This window comes from Capra hircus, chromosome 21 (assembly GCF_001704415.2).
Source record: "Capra hircus breed San Clemente chromosome 21, ASM170441v1, whole genome shotgun sequence".
In the NCBI taxonomy this organism is placed as follows: Eukaryota; Metazoa; Chordata; class Mammalia; order Artiodactyla; family Bovidae; genus Capra; species Capra hircus.
In genome coordinates, this window is record NC_030828.1 from 5,364,507 (window position 1) to 5,387,864 (window position 23,358).

Here is a 23,358-nt window from a genome sequence, read left to right on the forward strand (position 1 = left end):
AGAAACCCATGCTTAAAAACTAAGGAAAGAAATGTCTCATTAAATTAAGAATATCAGTAAAGAGATAAAATTATAGATCATTTTAAAAAATCAAATAGAAATTTGGGACTTGATAAGTACAATAACTCATATTAAAAATTCACTGGAGGGCCTTAACAGCATTTTTGGGCAGGGAGAAGAAAGATTCAGCAGTCTAAGGAACAGAAAAAAAAATAATATAGAAAAATGAAGAATCTCAGAGACCTGTGGGCCCTGATGAAGCATAACAACCTATGTATAATGGGAATTCCAGAAGAAGAGGAGAAAATGAACAGGATAGAAAACATTTGAAGAAATAAGTGGCTAAAAATTTCCCCAAATCTGATGACACACATTAATCTGTAATTTGGGAAGCTAACCAAACTCCAAGAAGAATAAGCTTAATTAAAGAGGTTGATATCTAGATATATAATAAGCAAACTGTTGAAAGATAGAATTGAAAGCAATGAGAGAGAAGCATATTATCACATAACAGTGATCTGTGATAAGATTGAGTTGATTTCTCATCAGCAATCATGGAAGTCAAAGACAGTAGGAGGACAAATAACAAGAAAGAAAAAACTGTCAACCAAGCAAAGTTATCCTTCAAAATGAGAGAAAATAAGACAGTTTTAGATAAGCAAAAACTGGGAGAATTTGTTGCTAAGCAGACCTGCCCTATGAGAAATACTAAAGGGAGCCCTACTGCCTGAAAGCAGAGGATGCAGACAGTAACTTGAGTCCACAGGAAGAAATAAAGAGCACCGGTAAAGGACCCACATAAGAAATAAAAAGAATAAATGCATTTTTTTGGTAATATGTTTTACTCCTGTCTGATTTGAAAGACAGCTGCATAAAACAATAATCATAAATGTCTGTTGATGAGAACACAGTTAATAAGTACATAATTTATATGACAGTAGCAGCACAGAGAGGGAAGGTAATGGAGTTTTGTATAGTGCTTAAATTGTTTTACTATTAATCCGAATTAGAAAATTATAAATTAATATGTTAATTGTAATCTCTAGATTAACCACTAAGATGATTTTTTAAAATAATAAAACAAGAGAAAGAATTAAAAGAATACACTAGAAAATAGAAAGTAAATAGCAAAGTGGCAGATATGAATCCTGTCTTATCAGTAATTAAGTGTAATTTGCATTAAATGTAAATGAATTAAATACTCCAACTAAAAGACATAGGAGGACTGGATAGAAATATTAATATATGATCCAACTATATAATTTCTATGAGAGACTCACTTTAAGTTCAAAGACATAAATAGGTTGAAAGTGAAAGAATGAGAAAATATATATTATGCTGCTACTGCTGCTGCTAAGTCGCTTCAAACATATATGTACCTAGCAACATAGTCCCAAAAACATGAAGCAAACAGAATTGAAAGGAGAAATAAACAATTCAACAACAATAGTTGTAAACTTCAATACCCTATTTTCAGTAATGGATAGAACAACTAGGCAAAAAATCAGCAAAGAAATAGACTTGATCAATGTTATAAATGAACTAGACCTAACACACATCTATAGAGCACATCACCAATAACAGCAGAATACACATTCTTCTCACGTGCACGAGGAACAGTCTCCAGAATAGACCATGTGTTAGGCCTTAAAACTAATCTCAATAAAAGTGAGAGGATTGAAATCATACAAGGTATGTTTTCTGACCACTATTGAATGAAATTAGAAGTCCATAATAGAAGGAAATTGAGAAATTAGCAAATACATGGAAATTAAACAGGATACTTCTAATAACCTATGGGTCAGAGGAGAAATCACAGGTAAATCAGAAAATGCTATAAGATGAATGAAAAAGAAAGCACCACACCAAAGCTTATGGGATTCAGCAAAAGCACTGCTTGCTAGGACATTTATAGCTGTAACCACATATATTTTAAAAGAAAAAAGATCTCAAATCAGTAATCTAACTTTCTACTTTAATAAAGAAGGGAAAAAAGCAAACTGAATTTATAACAAGCAGAAGTTAAGAAATAATAGAAATTAGAATATAAAATCAATAAAAGCCACTACACCCACAGTAGAATTGCTAAAATTAAAGAGATTGGCAATACCAACTACTGGCAGAGATATGGAATAACTGGGACTCTGGCACATTATTGATGGAAGTGTAAAATAGTATAGACACTTTGGAAAACATTCACTAAGTTCTTATAAAGTTAAGTGTATACTTGCCATACAACCTATCAATCCCATTGCTAAATATTTACCCAAGAGTCATGCTATTTTTCATTAGTTAGAACTTTAAATAGGGGACATAATAATTTCTTTAAGATAATATCACTAAAGAAAATAATAACAAAACATTTATCTTAATATTTAGTAGTCTTAAACATGGAACTAAATAGAATGGTTTATCCTGGTTCCTGGATATTACATATAAATATATTTGAGTTTACATAGAATGGATTTTAGAACTATGCAAGTACAGTTGACCCTTGAAACAAGGGTTTGAACTGCAGGGTCCACTTGTAAGCAGACTTTTTACAGTAGTAAATACTACAGTGCTAGAGCTACTGTTGGTTGAACCCATGGATGTGAAACCTTGAATAAGGAGGAACCACTTACCTAGAGGCTGACTATAAGCTATATGAGGATTCTCATTGCACTGTTAGCAACCCTCATCCCCGTGTGTTTAGTCAAGTGTATTTTGTATTTTAAGTTATTGCTTGTATAAAGGTCTCCAATTTTGCTCTTTGCATTTCTGTAAGGCAGATTTTGGCTTTAGGCAGTCTAATGACTCCTCTTTCATTTGGAATCTAAAGTTACAGCTTGACTTTCCTGACGACATTGCGGATTCATTCTCAGATTTTGAACTTGAAAAGCAAGTGTTAGTTTCTCAGCCACGTCTGACTCTTTGTTTTGTTTATATTTTCATAGGTTTATTGCTTCACCTCTAGCAAAAACATTTGGCATTAAAGAGGAAGTTCAAAAGAAGATTATACCAAATGCTGTTTTAGAGAATTTTTTCAAACATTCCACAAGGAAACCATCTCAAGTAAGTTCAAATTCTTTGTTTTGGGATTTTAAAATCTCCTTTCTTAATATTTCCATCATCTGTTGCTTACCTCATCTATGCAAAAAGTTAGTTTCAGTTGAGCAGCAAATAATTTGTTTCATTTGGATTTTTTCCTCTGTTGATAAGTTATAAAGCATTCTGAGCATAATATAAAGTGACACAATAATAATATACAATATAAAAATATATATATAAATATATATTATAATGATATAAAGTAACATAGTGTTGAACACTGACAATTTGGGTATAAAGATCAAAATTTGATTTTCAATGGTAGGATATATACAAAGTATGCCAATGAAAATGGGTCATGTCCCAAAAATGGGACATTTTTGATGACTGTGACACTGTCAATACACACAGCACACATTATAAAAGTGTCTCTTGGGGTGGCTTTCCTGAGCAGAACCCTTTATTTTATCCAAGGCTTCAAAATACTCAGAAATACTCTGTGCTCCTGGCCACTCCCCAGGGATGGAATCCTTAGGAGAATCACAATTCTCTTCTCTATACAAGATGTACTTGATGAAATGTTACAGGGCACTGCATGTTTACGCCACAGGAAAAGACTGTAACGTAAAAGTTATGTAAAAATAGTAGTGTCCAGGAAAGTCTAGTTTCATTATACCTCACATTTAAATAAGATGAAATAAAAACTTCTCCAAAAGTGGCACACTCTCTCTGACAAATACAGATATCTTTCACTAGTAATTTTAAGTCAAAAATATGTACCAATGTGGTTTTAGGATAGATAGATTTTTAAGGTCCTGAACTTATCTGCTGAATTCACTTGCTTCTTCTATGACACTTTCTGTCCCTGGTCTGGCGGGCTCCCTGCACAAATGAGCATATTGAAATCTGACCACATAGCACCAGGCATCATGTTCAGAAGTATTCATGGCTAGCCAGCACTGTCTCTAACTTGTCTGCCATCAGCTTCTGTATGTGCTTTCTTTTTCTAAAAGGAGGACAGTCTGACAAGCCATCTCTGTGTGTCCTTTTTTTCTACCTGCTCTAAAAGACTGAAGTCATTCACCTAAATACTGCTATTACCTATGGTGATAATAATGCTTAAGCATCATTTTACATTTTGCAGAGGGGAAGTTATTTAGTTGTGTTTTTGAAAAGTTAGGACTCTCCTAGAGAATCCTTATTATCCTTTGTTTCTGAGGATAATGAATAATTATTATCTGATAATAATTTTATTTTTAAACTGAGATTTAACAGTTATTGAAACATCTTTTTCTCCCTAAAGTTATCCTCATTTTTATCAAATATAACCAAATTAAGGCTAGTTTGTTTGCAAAATAGGTCTGTTCGCACTAATTTTGGTCTGATGATTTATATAACCATAATTGATAATAGACTTTTTATTTTGCTGAAACATTTATAGAGTCTCAGACTGAACTTTTAAAATAAAACAGGGCTGGGAAACTCAACCCCAAAGGCTTATCACAGATTTTGCCTAACAAATCTAGGTGAATTCTTCCCTTTTTAAGGTCTCAAAAATTCCTTGAGATTTTTGTACCTGTTAGTGAGATAACCTTCCTAACTCATTTGATAAACTTACTAGAAACCAAAGAGTTTCAAATTTCTGGAGGAGTCAGATAAAAAATATAATTGTTTTGTTTATAACATATAATTTTACCAAATTATTTTCATAATTAGTTTGAAAGGAAGGTTTTCTCTACTCCCGGAAAACACATGATTCAAACCTGTAATTTTTCAGATAGAAACCGTAAAAGTTATAAGCATATTTGCTGTTTCATTCAGTCCTTTGTTAACTTTTGTGAAGTCATCAGGTTTTTCATAAAATACCAGGACATATCACAATGTTAAGACCTCCATATAATTCCTAAGATATCTATATTAGTAATATTTATAATACATTATAACATGAGAGGATTTATTACTCATTTGATAATATTTTTCATGTAATTTAACCCACCAAATAAACACAGTTTAATATCTCTCTTTGGGATATTTCAGGGGCCCTCTGAAGCACTCCCAAAGTTAGCTAGAGGTCAAAGGAACTTCTAAACAGTTCGATTTAAGAAGTTTTGTCAAAAAAGTCAATTAAAAGGGCTTAGAACATTTGGTCAGATTTAGTCAATGTTGATGGGTGTATCATTTAGCTTGTTGATATGTCATAATAGGCGTATATACCAAGGTTCAAGGTCTATGTAGAAAATTTGGCTCTTATCAAGTTTCTCAGCTATGAAGATAAATTAACCACCTGACAGTTAAAGAAAAGTGAAGAAAAGCTGAAATAAATTTAGAGATTAGGTCATCTTCCTTCTTTACAAATTGAGATGAGGAAACTAAGGTCAACAGAGGACCTGTCCTAGGTCATGCAGCTAATTAATGGCTGAATCCAAACCTGGACCCTGGCCCAGGACTCCCTGTCAAGTGCTGCTTCTAATATGCCTAAATAATGTCTTTGACTGTGTACAGGATGTTGAAACTGTATTTCAGAGGCTGGAGCTATGTTTGTAAGTAATTATTCTAGCTCAGTTGACAATACAGTATGGCTTCAGTTCAGTTCAGTTCAGTCGCTCAGTCGTGTCCGACTCTTTGCGACCCCATGAATCGCAGCACGCCAGGCCTCCTTGTCCATTACCAACTCCCGGAGATCACTCAGACTCGCGTCTGTCGAGTCAGTGATGCCATCTAGCCATCTCATCCTCTGTCATCTCCTTCTTCTCCTGCCCCCAATCCCTCCCACCAATCACGGTCTTTTCCAGTGAGTCAACTCTTCGCATGAGGTGGCCAAAGTACTGGAGTTTCAGCTTTAGCATCATTCCTTCCAAAGAAATCCCAGGGCTGATCTCCTTTAGAATGGACTGGTTGGATCTCCTTGCAGTCCAAGGGACTCTCAAGAGTCTTCTCCAACACCACAGTTCAAACGCATCAATTCTTCAGTGCTCAGCTTTCTTCACAGTCCAACTCTCACATCCATACATGACCACAGGAAAAACCATAGCTTTGACTAGATGGACCTTAGTCGGCAAAGTAATATCTCTGCTTTTCAATATACTATCTAGGTTGGTCATAAATATTCTTCCAAAGAGTAAGTGTCTTTTAATTGCATGGCTGCAGTCACCATCTGCAGTGATTTTGGAGCCCAAAAAAATAAACTCTGACACTGTTTCCACTGTTTCCCCATCTATTTCCCATGAAGTGATAGGACTGGATGCCATGATCTTCGTTTTCTGAATGTTGAGCTTTAAGCTGACTTTTTCACTCTCCTCTTTTACTTTCATCGAGAGGCTTTTTAGTTCCTCTTCACTTTCTGCCATAAGGGTGGTGTCATCTGCATATCTGAGGTGATTGATATTTCTCCCGACAATCTTGATTCCAGCTTGTGTTTCTTCCAATCCAGCATTTCTCATGATGTACTCTGCATAGAAGTTAAATAAACAGGGTGACAATATACAGCCTTGACGTAGTCCTATTCCTATTTGGAACCAGTCTGTTGTTCCATGTCTAGTCCTAACTGTTGCTTCCTGGCCTGCATACAGATTTCTCAAGAGGCAGGTTAGGTGGTCTGGTATTCCCATCTCTTTCAGAATTTTCCACAGTATGGCTTGGTGTAGTTATAATTTGGACGTTTGCAACAGGTAATAGAAGAAATGCTATATATCAACACCCAAGTGTTAGAAAGCTTCCTCTACTAAACTATGAAGATTAAGGGACATAAGCAAAACATCTAATTTATATTGCTCATAGATTACAAAATCAAGGTAGTATTTGTATAACAGATCAAGATGACAACAAGTTGGCCAGTAAAATGCCCATGGAATAAAAGTACTAGAACTTAGGAAGATAGAATATAGTAGAAGAAGGCAAAGTAGGTGACTTAATAGTGGTTTCAGATGTGGAAACAAAATGATACTGCAATACTTCCACGCATTAACTTGGCCAATGTCACACAGACAGCGTTTTTGCTTAATTTATAGCTGAGGTAAGACAAGTTGCTGGGAAGACTAAAAAAAATTGTGCTGGTTCAAGGGATGGGCAGGCATCACCTCTAACAAAGTATTCCAAGTCTGTAGTCACAGGGCACTGCAGTGGTAATACAGGTACGTAACATCTGACTTTATTTAAAGACAACTGAGGACACACATCAAGGATTCTTCTTCAGCTGCTACAGACTGCACCAAAAAAACAAAAACTTTTCAGATACACAGTATCAATTCTATGCTGGTTAGGACAGAGGATATAACATGGTATTGCTGAGGTCCAAAACGCTACACATGTGAACTGCCACTGAGAGTTAGTTCTGTTTCACACACTTCTTTGTGACTGTGTATGTGCAGCTGTGTGTCCACTGTTTATATATCTGTGTATCTCTCTCTATGTGTATCTCCATGACAATTTCAAGATGAAATTCAGAGAGAGAATCATGATAACTTGTAGAGAATCATGATAACATACCAATAGCTCTGGCCAACGGATCATTTTTCCCACTGTTGGTAAAATGAAAGAGCAGCAGAACTTATTAACTAGCCCTTTTCCTCTGCAAGAACACAATGAGAACTATTGCAGAATAAATGAATGTGTAGTTCTGAAAGGTAATTTAAAGAAAACGTGCTGCCATAAGACTGACATAAAGCAGGTATTGTGGTCCATAGTTGGAGAAGGGTCCATAGGGGCATTCCAGGTTGCTAGCTTGTCTCAACCATGGATTCAAACATTTTTAGAGCAAAAAGCTCTCTAGCTCTCTAGTCCAGTTTATATTATGGGTGAGACATGTGATAGACAAAGAAGTTGAGTGGCTTCTCCATGGTCCCAGAGAGTTGGTTTTTGCATCAAGTAGCCAGGCCTCATGGCTCCATTTTAGGCCACACTGCTTCCCTTCCAGGTTCTGCCTCAGAGCCTTTCCCTTCCACAGACACATTCTCTATAGTGTCCAGGCTAAAAACACGAATTGTGAGAACAGACTGTGTGTGAAGGTGAGCAGATTAACCCCTCTGCCTCAGTGTCCACCTCTGTGAACTGAGTGTGTTAACAGCAGTTACCTCATAGGACTCTCAATTCAGGGATTGAATTGAGTACTTAGAATACTGCCTGGCACACACTCAAGGTCAGCTCTTATTATTCATAGGCTATACCTATCATGTAGACTTCTACAGGAATGTTCTCAAATATATCTTCCCAACATTAATTATCCCAAGGGAACATCAGTTATCTCCTAAGTATGCTTGTTTGTATTCCCATAATATCTTAACACAACTTTCTGTACCTAGTAGGTGTTCAATAAATGTTTGTTTCGTATATTAATAACAAAATACTACTAAAGACTTCTGTTTGCAAGAGGACTTCTATCTCAATAATATTGTAGATATAGGAGGCCAGAGTTGTCAAGATTTTGAATCAGATTCATTTGTGCTCCAAATCAGGAAAAATGCTTCAAATCATGTTTGATCACCATCTTCCAGATGCATTTATTCATCAGGTATCTGTAGAAATGATGAGGTAGTAAAATTGTATTGTTCTCAGATCTGGGAAAATTCTACTGTGGGAACAGGGACTTTGCTCATTGCTGAATCTCCAGTGCCTAGAATAGTGACTGGCACTAGTGAGTAGAGGCTCAGTAAACATTTGCGAATGATCGAATGAATAAAACTTCTAAGACAGTCAAGCTGGACCCAGAGCGCTTCAGTCTTAGAAGGTACAGAATATAGTGCTGCTGCATTTCAGAATATGTTCTGCTATGGCGCAAGCAATAGGATTTGAATTATATCTTCTGTTTGGGGGAAGCTAGTCATGCTTACAAATTATTTTAGGAGTAGAGGAATATTGTTTTTTGAAATTATTTTCAGTCTATGATCTCCTTTCTGTGTTCAGCCATAATCTCTAGCATTGATGTAGCACGTGATAGATGATTAGCTAGAGCCCCAGGATCCTAAATCACTCCCACGAGACAGGAGGCAACCACTCATTGTCAATGCCCCATTTTCCACAGTGGGTCAGAGCACACAGCTCCAGGCTGCAGAGCTAGGAAGTAGCAGAATTCAGTCTTCTGTTTTTAGTTCCCTGCCATTCCTACTGCATTCTGTTGCCTCAAAACCTGCCCTGTTCTCTCCTCCTGCGATAGGGCTGTGACAAGTTTGGTGCTGCCTGGGAGAGTGTATCCAGACCTCCAAACTTGTCCCATCTGGAGTGCGAGGTCCTTGCTGTGGGGACCTCGCTGAGAGAGGTCAAGGATAACAGGGCAAAGTAAACACTGTCTCCACCTCTGTTCATTCCTGGTGCTTCATACTTCACACACTGCAAGAGGAAGCCTTCAAAATGCAAACATTCTGTAACCTACAGATAAATTCCAGGCAAGGCCCTCCTTGCTGTGGCCCTGGCCACATCTTTCCTCCTCACCTGTCTGTATGTTTCTACCCTGCAAGACCTCTTTCTGTCCTTTGAGTACTCCCAGCTCCTCTGTGCTCTCATTCCCAGATGACTTCACATGCTGCCAGGACACTTCCCTTCTTCATCTTCTCCTTCTTGGGACATTTTTCAGGGTTTAGCATAGTGTAACTTCCAGGAATTGCCTACATAAAGTTAGGTCCCATGGTACCCTGACCTTCCCCTCTTTCAGCACTCATCATAATTTATTAGAATTCTTTGTTGCATTTTCTGACTTCCTTACCAGACAGGCTTTACCTCATGAAGGGGAGGGCCCATAAATACTAATCTTGTTCATTCAGATCTTCGGTGCCAAGCACAATGCCTACAGGAAATACTCACCAATGAATAGCTGCCAATTTAGGGCCATCAAAAACACAAAAACAAACCAAAACAACATAGAACAGGAGGTGAAACCTTAGCCTGTAAAATAATAGTATTAGAGATGACAGTTTACAGGGAAATAGTATAATATGTCTTGTCTATGTTTTGTTTTGCTTTCTTTCTCTTCAGATTAAGTAATAGGCTTGCAGTTATCTCTGGGCCGGGAAGATCCTCTGAAGAAGGGAATGGCAACCACTCCAGTGTTCTTGCCTGGAGAATCCCATGGACAGAGGAGCCTGGTGGGCTACAGTCATAGAGTTGCAAAGAGTCAGACATGACTGAAGTGACTGAACATGCATTAAGTTAGGAGTAAACTGAAATATTTCTTGTACTCAGCATTGCAAAATGAAAGATCAAGAAGACTGGTATCTTTTAAAAATTATAGAGCTTATTTCCTTGTGGAAGTGGAAAGTACTGTAGGTTTAGCATATAAAACATGCCCATGTTGAAAGAACACAGCTTAAGATACCACCAGGAAGCAGGGCTGCTTCTGTCAGTCATTTTGGGTTCTTGTTTGGCCCTGGGAGAACTTCACATTTGTGATCTTTGAGCAAATCTATCATCCGCATTGTTTTCAGTTTAAACTATAACCTGCAACTTCTGCCTTCCAGAGAAGCAGTCATCATTATTATAATCTGCAATCCTTATTTTTTACAATTGGAATTATTTAAGGTTGGTTTAAAATATGCTGTTGTTATTGTTTAGTCGCTAAGTCATGTCTGACTGTGCAACCCTGTAGACTGTAGCCAGCCAGGCTCATCTGTCTATGGTATCTCCAGGGAAGAATACTGGAGGGGGTTGCCATTCCCTTCTCCAAAATAGGCTGTGCATATGATTAAATGTGAAAGTTTTGGATCTATTAGAAACATTGTATGAAATGACAGAAAGGGCAGGAGCCTAAGTTCATATGCTCGCTTTGCTACTAGTTTTAGGTCTTGGACAAGCTGTTAAAACTCTTGGAGTCCCATTTTTCTCACAGGAAAAAATACAGAGATTGGGTTTGATTGACATCTTAAACTATACTACTCTATGTGGAACCTAGGAGGCCCTAAATAAAATTGGCTGAAGAAGTGGGCCATGTATGGAACTTGAATGTATGGGTTGCTACCAACTTATGGAGAACTGGTCTTTCTTAGCAACTGAGTTTTCTAGGAATTAACATTCTCTCTGTTTTGGGATGGGTGTGTGTGACTCCATGAACAACAGGGGTAAATGCTCTGGTGCAAGGTTTAATGCAGAACCTCTCTCATCCCCAGTGCACAAATGCTTGAAACTCAGTCTCAGTGTCTCTTGCTTGCCTGCCAGCCTACTCTGCTCTTAAGCACTCACTCATTTGTTTCATCCCCTTTCAGACTGATATTTATGGACTGGCAAAGAAGTGTAACTTGACAGAGCGCCAGGTTGAAAGATGGTTTAGAAGTCGGCAGAATCAAGATAGGCCTTGCAAGATGAAGAAGTTCCAGGAATCTTGGTAAGAAGGATAGTTAAAGCTTTTGAAATGGTACCATTTTGTATGGAGCAGAACAGTCATCTCAGAAAGAATCCTGAGGTTGCAGCAGAAGAAGGGTTTGAGCCTGCTCTACCGCTTGTCAATCAAGAGTTTGATACTAGCCACTCATCCACCTCTTGTGCTTCACTTTCCTTCTTTATCAAACAAGGTAAGATATGAACTGTCCCACTTAAACAGGAGATATTATGTACTTACCTTGAAGTCCAGAAAAATCATAAAAAATGTCTTACCTAGTGTTTATCTTTTCTAGGGTAGCACTTGGCCCTAGCTCACCAGACTATCGCCTGTTTCCAATCACATTATAGTTATTCTGTCACATTATAAGAGCAGAGAAGGTTTGAGAGGGCGCTGTCCTCTTCTCTCAGTACTGGTGGAGAGGACTTCTTTCTGTCTCAACTCGACTCTTACCCTACTCCTGCTTGTGGACTGGACAACCAGTTCCTCTCAGTTTCCCCACTGGTTTAGCAGGAGGTCTGGATGGGCTGGGCACCACATAGAGTTTTTGCATAGCTGGCTACTTCAGATACATTCTGAGGGCAGTGTGACTGTATCACACTTATTTTTGGCTTTATTAAAATTATGCTTTTTCTTCTTCTTCAGAGGATTATAGTACTTTAGTTCACTCCCTTGGTGGCAAAAACTGACACCTGTGCCAAAATGAGGGTCTAGGTCATTGCTATTACTTTGTTGTTCTTCTTTACATCCAGACCAATAAATGTTAGTTGGGTTGTGCGTGATACCACATTCTACACACCAGTAGCATTCCTTCATTTTTCCTGTTTCTTACGGTCCTCGGATTGCCTAATGACTTTCACCAGATATATTTGTTTTGATGGTGAAACAGATAGGGATTTGGTATAAGACTCTCAAAGAAATCAAACCTGTGAGAGGCTAAACTTTAATGACTCTCTTTAACTACCTATACATTCCTGTGTACAGTCATCCAATTGTGAGACTGGTGATGTATATTTAGAGGCACAGATCAATTCTTCATCGTGTCTTCGAGATAAACTTTTTTTTTTTTTCTCATCATGGGCTTCTATTGCCTTTTCCACAGTAGCTGGAGGTGTATGACCTGGTTTGTTTTCTAACTGTTTATCTCTGAGTTTTAGCCCTTGCAAGATTAGTTAATACTGTGTTGCCACTATGTCAGCTTGGCCCAGGTGAATCTCTCTTGATGATCACTATAAAACACTACAAAGTGGAACTGGTTTCACATTAGATCTTCCTGTTTTTCTGTTATCATTTATCCTCTCTAGCAAATGACTCTTATCGTAAATAAAGTCCCAAGCAGGGTCTAAGTCTCTCCCTCAGAGCTGAATCATACTCCAGTGAAGGAGTGTAGTAATTTCTTATAAATCATAGTACCTTACAGTTTATAAATAATCTTGGTTTGATTCTCCCTGCCTCTCACAGTGTGGGGCAGTCAGGGAAAGTGGGGCTGGCCTTGTTTGAGAAATGAGAACCTGCACATTATCTAGTTTATGTACTTGCTCAAGGTTGCCTGCTGTTGGGGGACCTGTTGCCCTCAGATCTTCTGACTCCTGTGTGGCCCCTGCTACCTAATGCTGACCTCTCAGAAGCAGGGGCCCCACATATCAAGTAACTGGGTCAGAAGAGTTCAACATTGGGAGTCTGGCTGTCAGTGAATCCGCCAAGAGTCAGCCACAAAGTTCAGGTTAGGGAAGGCAATTATGAGTTGCCATGATCAATCGTCAGGCAGTGCAGAGGTTTGTGTGGACCATCTTCATAGTATGTGGAACTATCCTAGATCCTGTGGAGATGTAGATTTTCAGAGGGAAGTAGAAGTGGAAAGTATGTCACTGGCCCAAAGCAACTAATTTGGGAGATAACACTATCACTTATGAAACTACAACATCTGGTGTTCCATTCCATCCAATAGCACATGGTCTGCACATAGTCTATACATGGCACATAGTCTATAGTCATCTTCAGATGTACTCTGGGCATTCAGAGGAGATGGTGTCAGCAGGGCTGGGTACATTAGACAAAGGCTTTCTAGAGGTCAGGCAAAGCTGGACCTTGAGGGACGGGTCAGATTTCCGCAAGAAAAGAAAGCATGATTTGAGGGCAGCATATTTTAAGTAAGGCAAAGACAGGAAGCAGTACAGTGTATTTAGGCAGTTGAAGTGAACCCACAAATGAAATTTAAGCTTTACCTTATTGTTTAGCAGTGTCACAAATTTCCTATGCCAGTGAACTGTTAAAAATTATTATGGATCAAATAAACTAAAGCAAAATGCCAAACTCTTTAATAGTGTAGGGACTGCACTTTATTCCCTTAGGTATGAGATATGCTACAGGAAACATAGCAAGACATACCTAGCCCAGGCATTTTGGAAATTTCAGGAAACTTCAGTTCAGTTCAGTTCAGTCACTCAGTCGTGTCCGACTCTTTGCGACCCCATAAATCACAGCACGCCAGGCCTCCCTGTCCATCACCAACTCCCAGAGTTCACACAGACTCATATCCTTCAAGTCGGTGATGCCATCCAGCCATCTCATCCTCTGTCTTCCCCTTCTCCTCCTGCCCCCAATCCCTCGCAACATCACGGTCTTTTCCAATAAGTCAACTCTTCACATGAGGTGGCCAAGTATTGGAGTTTCAGCCTCAGCATCAGTACTTCCAATGGACACCCAGGACTGATCTCCTTTAGGATGGACTGGTTGGTCTCCTTGCAGTTCAAGGGACTCTCAAGAGTCTTCTCCAACACCACAGTCCAAAAGCATCAATTCTTTGGTGCTCAGCTTTCTTCACAGTCCAACTCTCACATCCATTCATGACTACTGGAAAAACCATGGCCTTGACTAGATGGACCTTTTTTGGCAAAGTAATATCTCTGCTTTTCAATATACTATCTAGGTTGGTCATAACTTTCCTTCCAAGGAGTAAGCATCTTTTAATTTCATGGCTGCAATCACCATCTGCAGTGATTTTGGAGCCCCTCAAAATAAAGTCAGCCACAGTTTCCACTGTTTCCCATCTATTTCCCATGAAATGATGGGACCAGATGCCATGATCGTCGTTTTCTGAATGTTGAGCTTTAAGCCAGCTTTTTCACTCTCCTCTTTTACTTTCATCAAGAGGCTTTTTACTTCCTCTTCACTTTCTGCCACAAGGGTGGTGTCATCTGCATATCTGAGGTTATTGATATTTCTCCTGGCAATCTTGATTCCAGCTTGTGCTTCTTCCAATCCAGCATTTCTCATGATGTACTCTGCATAGAAGTTAAATAAGCAGGGTGACAATATACAGCCTTGATATACTCCTTTTCCTATTTGGAACCAGTCTGTTGTTCCATGTCTAGTCCTAACTGTTGCTTCTTGACCGCATATAGGTTTCTCAAGAGGCAGGTCAGGTGGTCTGGTATTCCCATCTCTTGAAGAATTTTCCACAGTTTATTGTGATCCACACAGTCAAAGACTTTGGCATAGTCAATAAAGCAGAAAGAGATGTTTTTCTGAAACTTTCTTGCTTTGTCCATGATCCAGCGGATGTTGGCAATATGATCTCTTGTTCCACTGCCTTTTCTAAAACCAGCTTGAACATCTGGAAGTTCATGGTTCACGTATTGCTGAAGCCTGGCATGGAGAATTTTGAGCATTACTTTACTAGCGTGTGAGATGAGCGCAATTATGTGGTAGTTTGAGCATTCTTTGGCATTGCCTTTCTTTGGGATTGGAATGAAAACTGACCTTTTCCAGTCCTGTGGCCACTGCTGAGTTCTCCAAATTTGCTGGCATATTGAGTGCAGCACTTTCACAGCATCATCTTTCAGGATTTGAAATAGCTCAACTGGAATTCCATCACCTCCACTAGCTTTGTTTATAGTGATGCTTTCTAAGGCCCACTTGACTTCACATTCCAGGATATCTGGCTCTAGGTGAGTAATCACACTATTGTGATTATCTTGGTCGTGAAGCTCTTTTTTATACAGTTCTTCTGTGTATTCTTGCTACCTCTTCTTAAAATCTTCTGCTTCAGTTCAGTTCAGTCACTCAGTCATGTCCGACTCTTTGCAACCCCATGAATCGCAGCATGCCAGGCCTCTGCTTCTCTTAGGTCCATACAATTTCTGTCCTTTATCGAGCCCATCTTTGCATGAAATATTCCCTTGGTATCTCTAATTTTCTTGAAGAGATCTCTAGTCTTTCCCATTCTGTTGTTTTCCTCTGTTTCTTTGTGTTGATTGCTGAGGAAGGCTTTCTTATCTCTTCTTGCTGTTCTTTTTAACTCTGCATTCAGATGCTTATATCTTTCCTTTTCTCCTTTGCTTTTCATTTCTCTTCTTTTCACAGCTATTTTTAAGGCCTCCTCAGATAGCCATTTTGCTTTTTTGCATTTCTTTTCCTTGGGGATGGTCTTGATTCCTGTCTCCTGTACAATGTCACGAACCTCCGTCCATAGTTCATCAGGCACTCTGTCTATCAGATCTAGGCCCTTAAATCTATTTCTCACTTCCATTGTATAATCAAAAGGGATTTTATTTAGGTCATACCTGATTGGTCTAGTGGTTTTCCCCACTTACTTCAATTTCAGTCTGAATTTGGCAATAAGGAGTTCATGATCTGAGCCATAGTCAGCTCCCAGCCTTGTTTTTGCTGACTGTATAGAGCTTCTCCATCTTTGGCTGCAAAGAATATAATCAATCTGATTTCGGTGTTGGCCATCTGGTGATGTCCATGTGTAGATTATTCTCTTGTGTTGTTGGAAGAGGGTGTTTGCTATGACCAGTGCGTTCTCTTGGAAAACTCTATTAGCCTTTGCCCTGCTTCATTCCGTATTCCAAGGCCAAATGTGCGTTACTCCAGGTGTTTCTTGACTTTCTACTTTTTCATTCCAGTCCCTTATAATGAAAAGGACTTCTTTTGTGGGTGTTAGTTCTAGAAGGTCTTGTAGGTCTTCATAGAACAATTCAACTTCAGTCTCTTCTGTGTTACTGGTTGGGGCATAGCCTTGGATTACTGTGATATTGAATGGTTTGCCTTGGAAATGAACAGAGATCATTCTGTTGTTTTTGAGATTGCATCCAAGTACTGCATTTCAGACTGTTTTGTTGACCATGATGGCTACTCCATTTCTTCTAAGGGATTCCTGCCCACAGTAGTACATATAATGGTCATCTGAGTTAAATTCCCCCATTCCAATCCATTTTAGTTTGCTGATTCCTAGAATGTCGACGTGCACTCTTGCCATCTCCTGTTTGACCACCTCCAATTTGCCTTGATTCATGGACCTGACATTCCAGATTCCTATACAATATTGCTCTTTACAGCATCGGAGCTTTCTTCTATCACCAGTCACATCCACATCTGGGTATTGTTTTTGCTTTGGGTCCATCCCTTCATTCTTTCTGGAGTTATTTCTCCACTGATCTCCAGTAGCATACTGGGCACCTACCGACCCAGGGAGTTCCCCTTTCAGTATCCTATCATTTTGCCTTTTCATACTGTTCATGGGGTTCTCAACGTAAAAATACTGAAGTGGTTCGCCATTCCCTTCTCCAGTGGAGCACATTCTGTCAGACCTCTCCACCATGACCCTCCCATCTTGGGTGGCCCCCCACGGCATGGCTTAGTTTCATTGAGTTAGGCAAAGCTGTGGTCCAGGAGATCAGATTGGCTAGTTTTGTGTGATTATGGTTTTAGTGTATCTGCCCTCTGATACCCTCTTGCAACACCTACTGTCTTGGGTTTCTCTTACCTTGGACATGGGGTATCTCTTCACAGCCGTGTGGGACCGTGCAGAAGTGCGTCGGCTGTGACGGATCACGCAGAAGCATGGCGAGAGGAGCTACTCCTTGCCGAAGGTCGGGGCGGTGACCTGACATTCCCTGACCTGGAATGTCAGCTGCTGCTCCTTACTTTGGACGAGGGGTATCTCCAACCGCCGCCCCTCCTGACCTTGGGTGTGGAGTTGCTCCTCTCAGCCGCCTCCCCTGACCTCGGGCGTGTGGTAGCTCCTCTTGGCCACCGCCCTCACCTCCAGCGTGTGGTAGCTCCTCTTGGCCACTACCCCTGACCTAGGACATGGGGTAGCTTCTTTTGGCCGCTCCTGTGCCGATGCAGCCTGGCACTCTCAATCGCTGTCCCTGACCTTCGGCAAGGGGTAGCTCCTCTCGGCCGTGCTTTTGCGCGGTCCTTCGCAGCCCAGCGCGCTTCTTCAGGAAACGTATTCCCCAACAAAGAACTCTTAGAAATTATTCTCCAGCAGGCCAGCACTTATCCACGATACCAGGATGGTTAATCTCTGAACACCTTAAGTTCAGTGTATTGTTTCCTTGATTACTTTCTGTAAGGGTGACCCCTAAGCCCTGTTTTATAGCATTCAGGATTTTAATCCATAGTGAATCCTTCATTTTAAAATCACATTCCATACTAACTGATCACTTTTCTTTTTAACAATGAGAAATTTAATTAAACACCAAACAGTTTCCAAGTGAGCTTTCCCAGTGGCTCAGTGGTAAAGAATCTGCCTGCCAATGCAGGAGACATAAGAGATGCAGGTTCAGTCCTTGGGGTGGGAAGATCCCCTGGAAGAGGAATAGCAACCTGCTCCAGTATTCTTGCCTGGAAAGTTTCATGGGTAAAGGAGCCTGGCACGCTATAGGCCATGAGGTCACAAGGAGTCCAGCATGACTAAGCATGCACACACACAGTTTCCAAGTGCCTGGTGCATCTCGTGCTGGTGGGAGGCACTGTCGTCCTGCTGGGTGGACTGCCACTTGCCCAGCTGCCCACTGGGCGGGTCCACCACCTTCTCCATGCTGCCCCGTCACCATGGAGAGCCATGTTTGTCCTGTCTCATGTAGCCCGAGGTTCCGCTGTCCAGCTCCTCCCTGATCTCACTCAGCAGGCCTTCATCTTTCAACTTTGCCGTCTGTGTCTGACCAGTCAATTTCATTTTTTCCAAGAGTTTTTTTTTCCTCCCTCACAATTATGTTTGTCTCAGCCATTCCTGGAAAAAAAGGACATTTTACTACCTTAGGTTCATCTGAAGCAAGGACAATTAGTGAAGCACAGCAGCTCCCAAGCTTTTTGGTTTCAGGACTCCTTTGTTCTCTTAAAAGCTATCACAGACCCCAAAGAGCATCTGCTTGTGTAAGTTATACCTATTGATGTCTACCGTACTAGAAATGGAAATTAAAATATGAGACTACACAAGCACATATGTCATCAGCTATCAGAGCAAAGATACCATCACAGGACATGTAGCCTCTGGGAAATGCCACTGGACACTTGGGAGAAAATGAGAGTAAGAAATGAGACAAATAACATTTCATTATCATTGTGAAAGTGTTTGATGTCAGAGATCCCTGACTTTGAGAACCCCTGGAATAGTATAATAGACCTGATAGGGCTAGTCTGGGAAGATGTGAAGCTTGGATTTTACTCTTGCATCTGATTGGGACAGATTTTATTTTCTTGGGCTCTGGTATCACTGCGGATGGTGACTGTAGCCATGAAATTAAAAGATGCGTGCTACTTGGAAAGAAAGTCATGACAAACCTAGACAGTGTATTAAAAAGCAGCGACATCACTTTGCCAACAAAGGTCTGTATAGTCAAAGCTATGTTTTTCCCATTTGTCATGTATGGATGTGAGAGTTGGACCATAAAGAAGACTGAACAGCAAAGAATTGATGCTTTTGAATTGTGGTGCTGGAGAAATCCCTTGACAGTCCCTTGGACTGCAAGGAGATCAAACCATTCAATTCTAAAAGAAATCAACCCTTAATATTCATTGGAAGGACTGATGCTGAAGCTCTAATACTTTGGCCATCTGATGCAGCAAGCTGACTCATTGGAAAAGATCCTGATCCTGGGAAAGATTGGAAACAAAAGGAGAAGCAAGAGGCAGAGGATGAGATGGTTAGAGGGTATCACTGACTCAATGGACATGAATTTGGGCAGACTCCGGGAGATAGTGGACAGGGAAGCCTGGCATGCTGCAGTCCGTGGAGTCGCACGACTTAGTGACTGAACAACAATACTGGTTGTTACTATACAGTCTTGGGTAAATTATGTGATCTCTCTCAAGTTTAGCATTCTTTAGTCTTCATCTCATCTACATTTTAGTGTTGTTGTGAGAACCAAGCAACAACCCACAAAAGGAGCTTCTTCATAAGCTTGTTGTAAAGAAGAAAATATGGCGTCACACAAGTATGCTTAGCAAGGTTCCTGAAACAGGTTTAAGAGATCAATACATGTTTGAGACACAAATGATACGAGATGTGCTGCCACGCTGATGGCTTCCTTTGGGTCTGGCAGATCTCATCATCTCATTTTTGTACTTCTTGTTTGGCCAGAATAAGGATCAAGGAAATGCTCTCTACATTTAAGCACGTGGCTTTGTTGAACCAACACTAAATGAAACAAGTGAGAATGAGTCTCAACTGGCTCACTTTGTGGTTCAACTTTCTGAGTAATTGAACCCTATGTTTTTCCTTAATCAAAACAAGCCATGAAGGAAAACCATCATGAAGCTTAGAAGCAGTGACAGTTTTCCAAAAACACTACTGGATTCAGGGTTCAAAGACCTATGTTACTGACTTGACTGTGTCACTGCTTGGCTGTGTGAACTGAGGAATGGCCTCCAGTTTAGTTCAGTTCAGTTGCTCATTCGTGTCCAACTCTTTGTGTTCCCATGGACTGCATCGTGCCAGGCCTCCCTGTCCATCACCAATTCCCAGAGCCTACCCAGACTCATTCCAAACTCATTGGCATCAGTGATGCCACCCAACCATCTTATTCTCTGTCGTCCCCTTCTCCTCCTGCCCTCAATCTTTCCCAGCTTCAGGGGTCCTTTCAAATGAGTCAGCTCTTTGCATCAGGTGACCAGAGTATTGGAGTTTCAGCTTCAGCATCAGTCCTTCCAATGAACACCCAGGACTGATCTCCTTTAGGATGGACTGGTTGGATCTCCTTGCAGTCCAAGGGACTCTCAAGAGTCTTCTCCAACACCACAGTTCAAAAACATCAATTCTTCGGTGCTCAGCTTTCTTTATAGTCCAACTCTCACATCCATACATGACTACCGGAAAAACCATAGCCTTGACTAGATGGACCTTTGTTGGCAAAGTAATGTCTCTGCTTTTTAATATGAGGCTCCAATACTTTGGTCACCTGATGCAAAGAACTGACTCATTTGAAAAGACCCTGATACCAGGAAAGATTGAAGGCAGGAGAAGGGAACGACAGAGGGTGGGATAGTTAGATGGCATCACCAACTCAATGGACATGAGTTTGTGCAAACTCTGGGAGTTGGTGATGGACAGGGAGGCCTGGCATGTTGCAGTCCATGGGGGACTCATATTGTCAACTCCTCCCTTGATATTGTCCTCCACGACACATTATGTAGTCGCACGTTTCCACTACGTACTATCAATAGGAGCTGTATTGGGACCATGGGGTCCCAAAGCGTCGGACATGACTGAGTGACTGCACTGAACTGAACTGATAATCAGACATCATTTATTGTGTGTCAGGAACTAGGCTAGGCATATTAGTAGTAATGATAGCTAACACTGGTTGCTTACTTCATACCAGACACTATATCATAATTTTGCATAAGTTATCTTCAATATTTTTACATTTAGAGGTAAGTTTTGTTATTTTCATCTTATGGATGAAGAAATTAAGGGTCCTTGAGTTAAGTGACATACTTGAACTTTTAGCCATCCAACAAGTGGCAGAATCAGGATATTAACTTGGATTTTTCTGACTCCAGAATGTTCATTCTTTCCAAACTGTTATACAAAATGTTTTTCTCCTCAGATGTCAGTCATCTTAACAAGTGTTTTATTTCTTTTGGCAGCTGGCGATTTACATTTTACCTAATTATTACCATTGCTGGAATTGCATTTCTTTATGATGTAAGTTTTCTTTCTGATATATCTTTGACTGTAATTTGTCTTTAATTTTAAAAATTCCTGCTTATGAATCCCTTGAGATATACTTTCAATAAGGTAGCCAGCTTTTAAACCTCTATTCACTCTAATCACTTGTTTATGAAGACTTTCATTACTTGCCCATCAGAAATCAAATCTCTCCATATCATATTCCCTTTGCATTGTCTATTAAAATAATTATTAAACGATTATCTCATTAAGTGATGTATAAAATTAATAGTAAATTGTTAACAGAAAAAAAGATAACTAGCTTTTGGAGATGTCTCTAAAGATTCTTTTAAGTTTTCACTTAAGATATTTTATTGCTATGAATATTTCAAGATTTTTTATTGCTACAGAAGCAGTAATCTAATTGGCCCAGAAACAATTTCATTAGAAGACGTACTTGTTTGAAGTAAATAATTTCCTTTGAGAATCAGGACTATTATCGATCCCAGACTCAATAGATTAACTCTTGCATGTCACAGAAGTATTATATAAGAATAAGTAGAAATACCTGCGGAAGAAGGGAGATAATGCTGGAGGAGGAGGAATGTAATGAAAGTATCTTACTGTGCATGTTTCCTTCCTGTCAGCGACATCAGGAAGGGCTTAGGTTTCTGCTGAAATCAGCCCTTGACTCTGAACAGTTTCTCTTGGTTCCTTGCTTTTTCAGAAACCTTGGGTCTATGACCTGTGGGAAGTTTGGAATGGCTATCCCAGACAGGTAAGTCCCCTGATGTAGTCCCTCCCCTCCTCAGCAGCTTGCCCCCTGAGTTAGGTCTGAGTCCTTTCCTGCTCTGTGTCCACTTTCGTGCAGTCCATGGCGCTTTGTCTACTGGAGCTTACTCATTCTTGTTCGTTATTTACCCATCACTTGTCTCATTCCTTTACGTTGCTTATGGTTAATGTAATTATCTATTTGAGTTTAAATTTACCATCTTACTGTTTATTTTCTACTTGTAGCACTGGATACATTTCCTTTTTAAAATAATGCTCTCATTACTTTTTTATAGGACAGTGAAGTTTTTAAAATTATTACTCTTATTTCTTCCCTAATATTAGCTTTTCAGTTATGCAGGCACTGGTGGTAAAGAACCTGCCTGTCAGTGAAGGAGATTAGAGACATGGGTTCAATCTCTGGGTTAGGACGATTCCCCTGGTTGCCTGGCAACCTACTCCAGTATTCTTGCCTGGACCATTTTTACCATGGACAGAGGAGCCTGGCGGACTATAGTCCATAGGGTCTGAAAGAGTCAGACACGACTGAAGTGACTTAGCATGCATGCACACATTCTTTCAGTAGTTTTCCAAGAGATTACCTTTTGCATTCTTCAATTCTTAGAGTCTGATACAAATTAATGCTCTTATCTCTTTCCAGTCAGTGAAAGGTCATCAGACTATGCCTATCTCCTCCTTCAAATATTTAAAAGCCTACAAGTCACTACTATAATTGATTTGTAAATGTCAATTTGCCCTTTCCTTGATATTATTTGGCATCTTGCATTTCCACACTTTCATCTGGCATTATTATCCTTATGGCTGAAGAAGCCCCTTTGGTTTGCTTGTCTGGAAATGTCATCATTTTACCCTATTTTTTAAAAGGAGTTTTGCTGGGCATAGAATTCTAGGTTACTAGTTATTTTCTTGGAGCACTTTAAAAATGTCATTCCATTGTCTTCTGGATCCCTTCAGTTTCTTTAATTCGGTTGTCCATTCTATTTTTGCTTCTTTGAATGATGTCTTTTTATTCCTCTGTTTTAAACATTTTGTATTTGTCTTTCAGCAGTATGATTGTGATAGGCATAAATGTCGTCGTCTTTGAATTTATCCTGCTTATTGTCCATAGTAATTCTTGAATATGTAGCTTGATGTCTTAAATCCATTTTGAAAAATTCTTAGCTGTTGCTTCTCTTCTTTTTTCTCTCTCCTCTCTTTCTGGAATTTCAATTTACAAGTGAGCTAATATGCTAGACTTTTACACTAGGTCCCAAATCTCTTACATGCTTTTTCTCATATTTTCTATCCTCTGACTCACTGCTTCAGTCTATAGGAACACAGTTCTCCACAGATC

The 23,358-nt window shown here is 39.8% G+C and overlaps 1 protein-coding gene across 1 annotated transcript in view; it reads left to right on the plus strand.

Annotated features, from left to right (window-relative positions):
- The window catches only part of CERS3 (ceramide synthase 3), a 157,484-nt gene that overhangs the window by 34,647 nt on the left and 99,479 nt on the right, over nt 1-23,358 (plus strand). Inside the window, exons 3-6 of the mRNA XM_005694924.3 lie at nt 2,937-3,054; nt 11,217-11,335; nt 21,212-21,269; nt 21,961-22,011. Coding sequence (XP_005694981.2) covers nt 2,937-3,054; nt 11,217-11,335; nt 21,212-21,269; nt 21,961-22,011 — 346 coding nt within the window. The remainder of the gene's footprint in view (nt 1-2,936; nt 3,055-11,216; nt 11,336-21,211; nt 21,270-21,960; nt 22,012-23,358) is intronic.